At 38.3% G+C, this 12,950-nt stretch overlaps 1 protein-coding gene across 2 annotated transcripts in view; it reads left to right on the forward strand.

Moving 5' to 3' along the window:
* The window catches only part of gabra3 (gamma-aminobutyric acid type A receptor subunit alpha3), a 130,795-nt gene that overhangs the window by 42,383 nt on the left and 75,462 nt on the right, over window positions 1–12,950 (forward strand). For both annotated transcript variants that reach the window (XM_043222088.1, XM_043222090.1), the window contains 2 exons: window positions 5,587–5,708; window positions 8,261–8,328. In XM_043222088.1, coding sequence (XP_043078023.1) covers window positions 5,587–5,708; window positions 8,261–8,328 — 190 coding nt within the window. The remainder of the gene's footprint in view (window positions 1–5,586; window positions 5,709–8,260; window positions 8,329–12,950) is intronic.

The following is a 12,950-nucleotide window of genomic DNA, read 5'->3' on the forward strand; positions in this document are numbered from 1 at the left end:
CAGGCGTAACGTCGTCTTTAAAAAGAGCGCACCCGCGAATGCTCTTTAGTGCTGCGGCAGCAGGGGATAGCCGTTTTGCACACAAACAGGGGGTAGTGCAGCCTGATTGTGGCAATCCACTCGACGCAGGAAAGCGACCTCCGCTGAAACGCCGTACTCCAACACTCGTAGATCGTCTTTGGAGCGGAACAGTCACGCTTCGGCTCCAAGCGAAAAGCTGAATATGCGCTGCACCCGCTGCTTATTTATACACGCGCTGTGATCAGCGGCAGCTGGATGCGATAGCGCATGCCAATCTTCAATTGGCTTGTTTAGATACACTCGAAGTAGATTGGTCTCTCGGCGAGATCCCAATTAAATCGGTCATCCGGCGTGACTCGGAGTGACCGACTGAAAAGGAACGGTAATTAATTAATAAGCATTCAGATCCATTCACATTTTCTCAAAAAATATAAAAAATCTATCAATAAATAAAAACAGACAGACAAATACAAAAATACAGTACATTCGAAAAAATATATTTGTATTATTTGAATTGATATTAAAGGGTTACTCAAGTCCATTAAAAATAATGTGCAATAGTTTTGTTGTCTAGATAATTGAGTAAAGTTATTTAAATGACTATTGAAATAATTTATCTAAATAAAATCGTATTTTATTTATTTTTGTTACTTCATTTTTATTTATTTATTTGTATCTAGCTAAGGCCATCTGCACACAGGTGACTGCATATAATAAGCTCATATATGGGAAAGACAGTACCTCCCTTTAGTTTCCTCCGGATTACATTTTTTAAATTTGAATATATTCATTAAAAGGTAGACACTCTTTCAGATATGAGAAAGATTATAGCTACCTTGTTTGCATATGGACTATACAGTCAGATATTGTTAGTTTTCAATTTTAATTCGTACATTTAAAAGTAGACACTTCAAGCTTTATATTGATACATTTCTGATGTTTATATATATTTTTCTAGATTTAGCTATTTTAAAGCTTATGGTCTCCTCTATCCATTGATACCAAAATTTTGAAATTCAGATCACTGTGACTCAATTTGCAGAAGTCGAACCACTGATGACAGACTCGCTATTTTTGTTAATGTCTTTTATACTCTTCTGGGCTTTGACTGTGTTTGACAGTCACAAGCCTCATGGTTTTTATCTAGAATATCTTGAATTGTGTTCTGAAGATGACCAGAGCTTTCATGCATTAGGAACGTCATGGTGGTAGAAAGTGATTTAATGAGGAAATTTTCATTTTGGGGTGGAGTATCTATGTAATAGTTGAGAAAAAACGATATACTTGAGCTCCATGTCTAACTAACCACTAGGTCGCAGTGCCGATGGAAACTCAGTCACTGTATTTTTCCTGTAAGAGCAGCCAATTGTAAATTTTATGTCTGGCTTCCAGTCTATCCACTTTCAGCTGTTTTTAGCTTTACAAAACAGCTCATATTGAAATCAGTGTGTCTTATCTTATTTCATTGTATTATCTTAAGTATGAACAAACTGGTTTGTAGTGCAAACCTCTTAACTCCACTTTGTTATTCTTTGCGCTATTTTCCTTTAGCGGCTAATGAATTAGAATTCTCGCAAATTCACCGAAAACTGCTTACTTAAAAGGTGGATATAGTTAAAAGTACTTGTTTGAGGTCGACAATGAAGGCTAGAGCCCTAGAATGCATTCGAAGGGAAACTTCTCCAAGGTTTTTCGTAAGGACTGTATTGTAAAGATGCGTGGGCAATGAAACTCTGTAGCTTGTATCATGTTTCTTCAGCTGTATTTTTTTAGTTCGGCAATCGCTTCATACTTCGCTTTCACCCTACCGTGCACTCATTCTCATCCTCCTCTGCTTGTTTTAATGGGCTGTAAATTACCTTTAAAGTTTCGCCTTCGCGGGGTTACGTAAACCTGCTGGAGAGGCCGGGACACGAACGCGAAGGAGCCTCATGAATCCCACTAATAAACCTCTAGTTTGAGTTCACTGAATGGCCGTCTTCACAGGATGAGCGTCTCTGGCAAGTAACAGCCATTCATTAGCTTCAATTCAGTAATACAAAAAATTGCAGACGCACCATGAAGAGCCATGATGTTCAGCCCGTCTCCCCAGTTAATCAGGCATTAGCTCATTTTATCTCCTCAACACAGACAACAGAAAGTACGGCCGTAGACAGTTTCCATTGTTCTTTCACTTACCCTGTGAGCTGCTGAATAGAGCAGCCATGTTTCTGTAAACGGAAAGAGGCTGCATGATCTACAGCTGATTAATATCAATGAGCCCGTATTCAAAGGAGCAGCAATGAAAATGACACGAGACAGGATGCAGTTTCCACATAGAGACGGTGCTCTCGAGTGTCACTGCAATTTGTCATCTGGGCGGCTTTCTTGAAATGAATAAATTATCAGAACCCCTTCACCACAACACAATGGGAAGATCATCAGCTTTCAAAATGTCACGTCATTGACAGGTCTGGTTGATCCCTCACCGGCCGTCACACACACACACACACACACACACACATATATATACACTCGGATCGGTCACATGGTTTGCCGTTAAGCTGTGGGAGAAATACAAAGAGCACCTTATCAGTCAGTCATTGCGATGCTTTAGGGCTAAGCCTCTCCACACTCAGGTGAGACAGAGTTTTCCTGCAAGGAGGTATAAAGCCAAAGAAAATAAATTAACATTGGACGGAGACTGGTCTGCCTTTGCTGTCGGCTGAAGGCAGCCGTTCCGCCATGTTTACCTCTCCGTGCTGCTGCATTTTCAGCTCCACAATAAAGTCGACAGCCTCTTGAGATGATTCAGTACAAAATATGCCAGAGTACTCTGATGGAAAAATACAGCGCACAAACACTCTCTTAAACGCACTCTGGCACTACGGAAAGGCTTGTTTTTGCAGCTTCTGTTATTTGCTGCAACACTAAAAGGGATTTTGCTCGTGTTGCTTTGTGATGATCTCTGTAATGGGCTCTTGTGACCGTTTTCAAAAGTTCAAAGAGGAGGATCATTCATTCCAACCTCTTTAACCTCCTCGGTCCGGAGATGGGCAACTTTACAAATGAAAAACGTTTTGTTTATTTAATTGTTACATATTAAATAGCAAAGTGCGTTAATTCTGCTTTTCTGTGCGGGGAAATTAAATAACACTCAGTGTCTGGCATACTGGATTATGCACATGAATTATGAGAGTATTTTTTATTTTTTTTATCTGCAAGATAAAAGCCAGTACAGCACATTTGCTGACTACTGCGTGTAAAAATGTGAACTAATAGGTCTATGAAATAAAATATGAATAAGATAATGATGAATAAAACATGCTCATTCGTACATTCATTTTATTTTGTTATATTCATTTGTTTAGTTTGCATTTAAAGCGACATTACATGAGTAAAACTATTATTTCCTGGAGCAGCTTGTTAATTTTGTCATAGTTATGTGTAGATAGTATGATTATAACACAATGTAAAAAATTATTTACTTAAAGATTTATGGTTGTTTGACATTTATTTGGTACTAATTATTATTGCACTACTTATTTTCACACAGCATCAGTATTTGTTAAATATTTAGGTCAGGTCAATTACAGAATTTCTAGCTTGAATTATTCTAGAAGTTCTAGAAGTTTCTGGAACATTCTTCTGTTTTCTGGGACATTCCAGAGCATTGTGGGATTAGTGAAAAAAAGACAAAAAACTCTTCTGAAGTTTTGGGTGACTAACTTTTAGTAGCTATATTCAACGTCTTCATAAAAAAATAAGTAAAAAAAAAACAACTTTATTTTGATGGTCCCTTATTAACATTCTGTAGACAAGTCAAAGCTTTTATGCAATACCAAGCTAGCAGATAATAGTGTACTCATACTCTAATGAAAGTTAGTTGACATGTAGGTGCAGAGTTACTTATTATAAACAGAATGTTCATAAGGGACCATCAAAATAGTGTTACCATAAAAAAAAAAAAATTTGGTTCATTATAAATTAAATGCTGTTTTTTCCCACGACTGTAACATTCTGTTATAGTAAGTGTGCAAATACATTTCAGCTAAAAATATGGGTTATGTGTTAAAGGTGTTAAGCATCATGCTTTCCACAAATGACTAATCAGTGTTGTGCAGACTGATAAGAATATCTAAAGCGAGTTTGACCAGCAACCTGGTCATGCTTTTGCTGCCACAAGATGCCACAAATGCACGTATTTTGACAATAGTCTTGTTTTGCATGCTATTTTAAGGCCTTTAAAGGTCAGCATGTAATTGGTGCAAGGTCGCTTCCAGCACAGCCCTTGATTGAAGACAGCACTCATTATCTCGTCAACTTTCTGTCTATCACGCCCTCCGTCGTGCCACTGCATTGTTCATCAGGGAATCACAGCCCCAGCAAGACATAATTATTCTGCATATTTCAGGTAATTAAAGAACCAGGGATTGGCTGCATATTCAAGACTGCATTTGCAACTTTTGGGATATAATGCAGCCAAATCCCAGAGCTGGGATTTCCGCGAAGCCATATTCAATTGTATGACAGGTTTCACTAATCCACTTGGAGTTCCATTAGTTCTATCACTCCTCTACTCTGTCGTTCTCTCCGTTTTGTTTAAATTTTTTTTGTCACATTAACTTATTTTCCTATCAAAATAAAGAAAAAAACATGCCACAAAAACTAAGTGTTACATGTAAAAATCTTTTGAAAACATTTACTGCACCTTCCCAGTTGCTGATATTAACCTAATGTGAAAAGTATTGATTATAGAATTATATTTACATCTATTCTCAGCAGCAGGGAGCACGATCACGTCCATGTTTGTCGAGCTCACAAATGCAATTAACATATTGCAACTTGATTTCTGCACTCTCACAAATGCTTTTATCATAAGTAGCACAATGCAAATGAGTAATTAACTGTATACTGTAGACAGTGTCCTTGGGTATAATAGGAGTGTTGCTGACAGTGCTGAACTCGTCACCGATAAACTTTGGCTGAACTGAGGAGATTGACAACTCCAGTCCTGAGGTCCTCTTTTATTCCCAGTTGAAATAACAGAGGATTTTCATGCCATTATGAAGAGAACAATGTGAAGGTACTGTTTAGTCACTAAAACATAAACAGAAATGTCTGACTGTACAGGAGTCCTTACGTATCAGAAATTATTTGTCAAATATCTAAATGGGCTACTGGACAAAATAAGTTTAAGGTGGACCAGGCCTTATTCCAATAGTCAAAAAAAGGGTTTGGGGATTGTGTCAGTTGAGTTAAGAAAAATCAGGAGTTTGGATCTGCGGTAGAAAGAGCTAGGAACGATATGAGTTGTGGTCATTTGTGGTATTTTTTTAATCGTTAGATGAAGAACCTGTCCTGGACTTATCCCTAATGACTGCATCTCCTACCCTTCACAACGCAACACATGTTCAAAGAAGCAAAGATCAAAGATGTGGACCAGATCAGTCTCTCTTCTTCCCTATCCATCCTTCTATTTATGACTCCAGACTCTTATTGCTTAGTGGCCTTCTTTTTTTGTGGCCTATTTGCTTTTTTTTTACTATCTTTAAGTGACCTGAAACTCTGTTTTCTTCTCCACAGGGCTGTAACAGGTCACAGAGAACCCATTCCCGATGACAGCAAAGACAACATCACCATCTTTACCCGAATCTTGGATCGCTTGCTGGACGGTTACGACAACAGATTGCGTCCCGGACTAGGAGGTATGATAAATGCGTGTGCAGATTTCCTTCCTCATTGTCTCCAGCATCCACATGTCGGCCTTACCGTTGGCTTGTAGATGGAGCGTGTTTTTCCTCAGGCTGTCTTTCATATTTACACTTCTTAGCTCAAGTCTCACACCTCTGAGATCCATGACAGATTGTGTTTTGGAACAGTGAAATTACTCATCTTCTCTCAGCACTGTAATGTTTATCAATAGCGAAATCTGTCACAGAACAGTGCTCTCCGAGATCGCTTACGATTTCTAAGCTTAAGGAGCCTGTGTTGAAGAAGGCTGAGAGAAATAAGGAAGGGTCTTGACCGCTGCTGTAATGGTGCACCAACAGATTGTTCATCATGAAGAAGCTGATCGGATTCCCTGGTCATCCTGGATTTATAGCTCATTAAATGCTGAGCATCGATGCACTATAATCTACGTCCCAGTGACATTTATAGAAATGTCCCACATATGTCCATTAGACCACCTCCCTCTGCGTATATCTTCTCTCCTCCACAGAGGTCTCACGGAGTGAATCCTAGTGACCTCTAAAAGTACAGATCCTAAATTGTGAGCCCAGCTGCGGGCAGTCAAAAATCAAGATGTATGCTTTTGATAAATGGGCTAAGTCACATTGGCGCACTGAGAGCTGCGGGCTGATACTGTGGAGCTGGACGGCTTCCATCGCCTCTGCTGCCTGAGTCCCGTTGTCTCCACAATCCTGGCTCCAGTCCAGTCACCCCTCTCAAGCTCCATCAAACCTTTCCATTTCCACCCTGCTTTACATAGTTGCTGATGTGTATTACAGCACTCATCACATCAAAGTTGCTAACTAAAACATGATGACTTACTTCAGATGGTTGAAGACCTAGAGTAAGCAACACACAGGACATTTTTTAAGTGCCCATATTAAAAATTCACAGTTTTATTTTCTGGTTCTGCTGGATTGAAAATGAGAAGGAAATTAAAGCAATGTAAATTATGTTTTCTCATAATATACATTGCTATGGTATCTTTTTTTCACCCTATTCTTGAAACGTTCTGTTTCAGGTCCTGTCTGTTTAAAGCACAAAGCTTAATTAAAAAGCTCAGTCTGCTCTGATTGGTCATCACTCTGAGTCTGTAGTAATTGGTCGACCGCTCAGACTTTGTGTCAAAAACGTAATGCTGCTTACCATTAGTTTTCATCCCCCAAGGCATTGTGAGCAGCTGTAAAAAGCGGTGCTCTATTGGAACTCCATACAATGGTTTTTCTCTCAAAGTGAAAAAATCAGTATGTCATCGACATTGCTAAATCGTTTCCCCAACTGTTATTGAGGTTGTGCAACAGCAGCCAGAATTATACAAATGTGTAGCATGGTGAAATAGACACAGAAATACAGGACTTACGAAAGATTAATGCAGAACAAACAATATATTTTATTTATTTAGCAATGTCACTAATAACTTGGTCCTTTGTTCACTTAATTTTACCACAGATTCGTTTAAATTATATTTAGAAAGATTGAAATTTAAAGATCCGAAAATAATGTCACAACACACAAGTGTGAGTTACTAATTTTATTTTATGGCCACTATTGCTTCATTTGATATGTACAGAATATTTAACCTTTTTTTTTTTTACCTAAATCACAGCAGCCTCTTTCTGTGAAGGATGTGGGCTGTCAAACATACACAACTGATAGCCAATCACAGCAGTTACAATTTGCCACACCTATTCTGATGAGGGGAGTCAATAATAGACAGAAAATAACCTATTACTTCTAAATGATGTTTATTGATAATAAAATTAGAGAACAGTACAAAAACAGAGGCAGTCCTCGGCCCCTTTAATGGAATTTAAACCATAGTATCAAGACTTTGCTGAAGTCTAATTTGAGAGACTTAAGTCCCCTATCTTTCTTTTAACCAACTCCAAAAAATCTGCAAATCTGCTGTCGGCACTCTTAAAATCAGTAATTTTGTGATCTTTTTTAATGCTTTCTGAAACTAGGAGCTGCAGTGAGCCAAGTGGAATTATTTGACTCTAAATCCTCATTAACAACTTTAAAGTTCATTACGTAAAGTATTATCCTTCCCTCTAGTCAGCGGTGAACCCAGTCCTAGACAACAGTGTGTGTCCTGCCCCTCACACATCTGTGGCAGATGATCGCTCAATTCCTCACGCACACAATCTCTGTTCTAGTGAATTCTCTAAACAATGCTACCCAAACGCACCACCACAAAGTGAAATATACATCTACTAAAAAATAGATGCTTTTTAAATGTGCTCAGTAAGGTTAGTCGCTGCAATTGTAGCAGACATTCTGATATTAAAATGAATATAATGGCAACAATAAAAACACCTAGATACGTTATTAAAAGTCATAGATTACCCGCACTAAAACTCAGTTCATGCTGCTGTTAACACTTTCTCTGACAAGTGAACGCAATAAGACCAGTTTTCCGGTTGGCCAGATGATAATCGACATTACGGATTTATAGCTTTAAAATGCAATTAATATTTATTTTATACAGTAGTCATTTCTGCTCTTCTCTGTCTTTTTGTCCAATCAGAAAGTGTGACTGAGGTGAGGACAAACATCTACGTGACAAGCTTCGGGCCAGTATCGGACACCGATATGGTATGTGTATTTTTACTATTGCTTAAAGTTTTTAAACATGGGGATTCTTTTCAGTCCCACTTCATATCAGGTGTCCTTAACTAATATGTACTTACATTTAAATTACTTATTTGGTGCAATGCACTTATTGGGTACATGCATGTTTTTGCATTGTGCTTATATTTGTAAAAATACCTATATGTAGTTGCATCTGTAATTCATTTCTGTAATTACTTTTATAATTACACTGTTGACCCATCCATTACGCTGACCCTTAAACCTACCCATACCAACAAACCTGTCTCTAAACTTACCCGTATCCCACTTCAATAGCAGCAAAATACAATATAAACATAATAAATACATTGTACTTATTTTTTGATGTAAGTACCTAGTTGTTAAGATCACCTAATATAAAGTGTTTTTCTTTCAATTTTCAGTGTATATTTATTTAAATGTTCATATTCGCTTATATTTGTCTGTTCCTCAGATTTAATGGTTTTTTTATATAATGCATTACGCTTCAGCCAGGTATGGTTACACGTAATTGGTGGCAAATTACCGCATGAGAACACTGAGATGTTTTCATTCCTGTTGAACTTAGAAAGACTTGTTTGTCATATGTGCCACAGAGGAAGACGTAGTACCATCCTTTATTTCCCTTTGTCCCAGTGAATGCGTGAAGCCATCTTCCTTTATAGGCTCATTTAAGAGAGAAGATAATTGGTTGTGAGAGTGCATGGAGAAATGCATGCGTCTTAATCATACACACAATTGGCTCTGGTATGCGAGATGAATCACCAGAGCCATGCGGCAGCACTTTGTATTTTGTCTGAGACATAATTTTCTAATAGTGAGAAGAAAACATCACAATCTGTCAAATTATACAGAGCATGAAATGATACTCAAATTACACCGCAATAATCATCAAGGTTAATTTTAACATAATCAACCTATGATGTTTATGCAAAAATACTGCATTTCCAAATATGTCTTATGAATTGCTCCACTTCAAAAAGTTGAACTGCTATTACAAAAGTCCAATTAGTGGGAAATTACACAATATCTGTTACACAGAGGACTGTGGGAAAGTTCATCACAGCATATAAAAGTTTCTGGACCACAACTACAGTTTCAAGTCGTTTGCCACACAAAAATATAAATGTCACATTGCCCTACAAAGGACCTACATACAGTACGTTTCTAAAAGTGTTACCGACCCATAATGTAGCTGCGAAGCACCCAGAAGACTCTACAAATCGCAAGCTTGCTATAATTGGCTTCTGTTGCGATAAGGAAAGACTCATTATCTTTCATCTATGCCTTGAAGTGTGCATATCACATTCTGCATGAGAGCCCTAGTATGTTTTCATGACTTATCTTCAACCTACTCTGCAATGGTGTCAAGACCGAATTAGAAGACAGCGACAAAGCCAAATCAGTCAGTTTAAGGTTGGACAGTAAATTCGTTCGTTAAACCCAGACAGCAGGTTCTGAATTGTTTGGGCCCTGCATCGTCATGCTACAGTATGACAGGAGATGTGGCGTAACGAGCACCGCTGAAGAAATGCTTTCGGAAGGTGATGCACTGTGACCGTCTCGCCTGCTACCTGGAGGATAAAGAAGACCAGGACTTTTGCGCTCCAGCTAATGGGATCAAAAATCTAGCATTGACACATACCAGCTCCTGTCACCTGACAGAACTTGGGTTCTTTACCACTGTCACCTTTGGCTTATGTAGTTGGGGTTTAAAGTTACCCAGGCTCACACCTAACTATGTATCTGCAGACCTCAACAAATGTACCCATACATCTTCATTTGGAATAAACACTAGAGTCAGCGGTACTCCAACAACTTCTATGTACTGTATTTTCACACAAGAGTTTTGTTTAGAAAAGCCTGTTTTTTGCACATTTCCTAATATTGTGTTATGACTTAAATAATTGCTAAGAGATTTGAAAACCAATATTTTTTTTAATGTTATCAACACATATACAGCTATGGGTTATCCCACATGATACATTGTTGCTTTAGAGAGATAAAGCATTCCAACGTGAATCCGGTTAAACTGCAGTTACACAAAACAAGTTAAAATAGTATGGTTGCATAAGTGAATACATTGTTTTTACATTTACATTTAGTCATTTTGCAGACGCTTTTATCCAAAGCGACTACTTACAATTGAGAGTACAATTGAGAGTTTTTAATCACTTTTATGTACATTAATATAAACTGTAGGTTTAGGGTTGGGTTTGGTGTAGGGTATGTTATTTTCCAACACAATATTAACCGTTTAGCAACTCTCCCTGGACGTTTGAATTCTAAACCACTGCAAAAAGTACTTGAAGCAATTTAGTAAACACATGCCACAGTCACATACTGAATCCATGTTTTAGCTCAACTCACTTGTATTTTCAATGAGCCTAGGTTAATTTAAAAACACTTAACATTCAGCATTTTTTGACGTCATTGACACTATCGAGTGTGAATAAAACTGAATTGAGCTGTACAATGGCCCTATTGTCTTCTGTAGAGCTGCTTTATAGCTGAAACTGAAGTCGTTTCATAATTGATGAACTTTGAAACACTGACACTGCTATTGAACTGAATTGAGCTGAATAACGACATGATTGGCTTGTTAGAGCTGCTTAAGAGCAGAATTTGAATTTGTCTCATGAAGTTTGCATTACTGCTTTGAAATAAAGATGACTTGACTTGACACCACTATCTTCTGCTACAGAACTGCTGCCACCACATCGACTCCCTTGACAGAATAAGTGCCCTTAATGGACTTCCCCAAAAAGGCAGTTCTACACAACCTCTATCTCCCCATAATTTGGGGATCCTCTTTTTAGAATTAGAGACAGCTAGTGCCCTCTCGTCTTCAGCAAGGTCAGTATAGCATATCATTAGTAGTTGTGTTGTATTGAGGGTAGAGTTTATGTGAAGATTGGTAACATAGACCTTGTTTGGTGGAAATGTGAAATTCTTTCATGCATACAGAGAATGAGTAAACATTCATCTCAGACTGTTGTTATGCCATCACAAGAGTTATTTTCATTGTGCTGAAAATAACCGTCCATAATAAGTGATCTGCTGTCTCTATGTGACGTCTCATCAACCCCCCATGATTCCAAGTCATTGGGTTTGCATATGGGAACATCAGTGCTGAGTCTAACAACATCACGAGTCTAAAATGAAAGATTCAAAGAAACCGATGGAATATGCAGGCTTTGCAACAAGATTCTGTGGGGAGAGTGATCAGTCAGGTAGCAGAGGATAGTAGATGCATCAAAAAAAAAAAAACTTAAAAGTATAAAGTCAAAGCTTTTGGCTGCTCTGTGACTGTGGTCACGGTCACTGCTGTTTGTGGTGGCCTGACGATGTCACATTATACCTTAACGAAGGCTAATCTCAAGGATAGACACGGTGCTTTGAAAGCTGTAAGAGTTATGTTACTAATGTCTTACCTCGTGCAGTATCGACCATTCATTTACCTTCTAATCCATACTGAACGCAAAACTGGCAAGAACTGCCCGAAAAGGCGAGCTCTGGTCCAATTGGACTGATTCTGTTCATTCTCCCGGAGTTAGAGTGTACAAGCTTTCATCAGTCAACCAGGAAAAAAAGTTACAAAAGTTACAAAAGTGTCAGTTCCAAACAACCAGGTCATTACTTTCACTGGAAGAGTGCCCTCTCAAAGAGCTTGCCAGATCATTATCCTCTTGGTAGAGTGTTCTAGCAGCTATTGGTGTACTTGCCCTGCATTAGTGTCTAGGTTGTAGACACTAGTATATCCATGTGCTGTATTAAAGGACACATGTCCAGTTTGTAGTGTTAGTTTTTTCATCACAGGCCTCGGGAGTAAGCTGAGAGGAATGAACCCATGCTGTCTGCACCTGAGGTCAAAGTACAGGTGGTACCTATAGTCAGCTTCAGCTTCCTATTCAGCTTGCCATCTTTTTATATTCCCGCACTTACTCAGCCTGAAAAGTGGGCCTGTATTTTTGGTCTTTCCATATTGTACATGTCAGGTATAGTTGTAACTTTCTCATTACTTGAAGATCTCTGGGGAAACACTTCCCTGTGATATTTAAAAAATGCACTGCATCAGCATCATCAGCATCTTCTAATGCACAATATGTAGTTCCTTTGACATTGGCATTATTACGAAAATCACATTTGGGCTTTTTTTTTTTTTTTTTACCCTGAGCCTGCATTTTTGGAAACGTCTCAGCCTTTTTGGAGTTCATCTTTTGTCCTTCCTGAAGGGATTGTCAGTGACTTACTTCATTGTGAGCCTTGAAGAATTTTTTCCTAATTCTTTGCAAGATTAAGCTGGATAGTCTCCGTATATCAGATCAAAAGCACTGTAGAATAATCTCTAAAGCTATGCATGAGATACTAGTACAGGTACAGGGTAGAACTAGCCTGCATCAAACAGCATCAAATCTAGCATGATTATATTCGCACTCTATTCTGGTTGTTTTGGTCATGTTCCTTATTTTAATTTTAAAGTAGTTCAAGCCGTGGTCCCCAGTTTGCATACTGAGAGCCGTTTCAACAGCTTGTGCAAATGTCAGATTTGCTTCAGATAACATTATCTGTTGTCAGGCTTTGTAGCAAATCTCTCTTATGATCCT

Source organism: Puntigrus tetrazona, chromosome 21 (assembly GCF_018831695.1).
Source record: "Puntigrus tetrazona isolate hp1 chromosome 21, ASM1883169v1, whole genome shotgun sequence".
Lineage (NCBI taxonomy): Eukaryota > Metazoa > Chordata > Actinopteri > Cypriniformes > Cyprinidae > Puntigrus > Puntigrus tetrazona.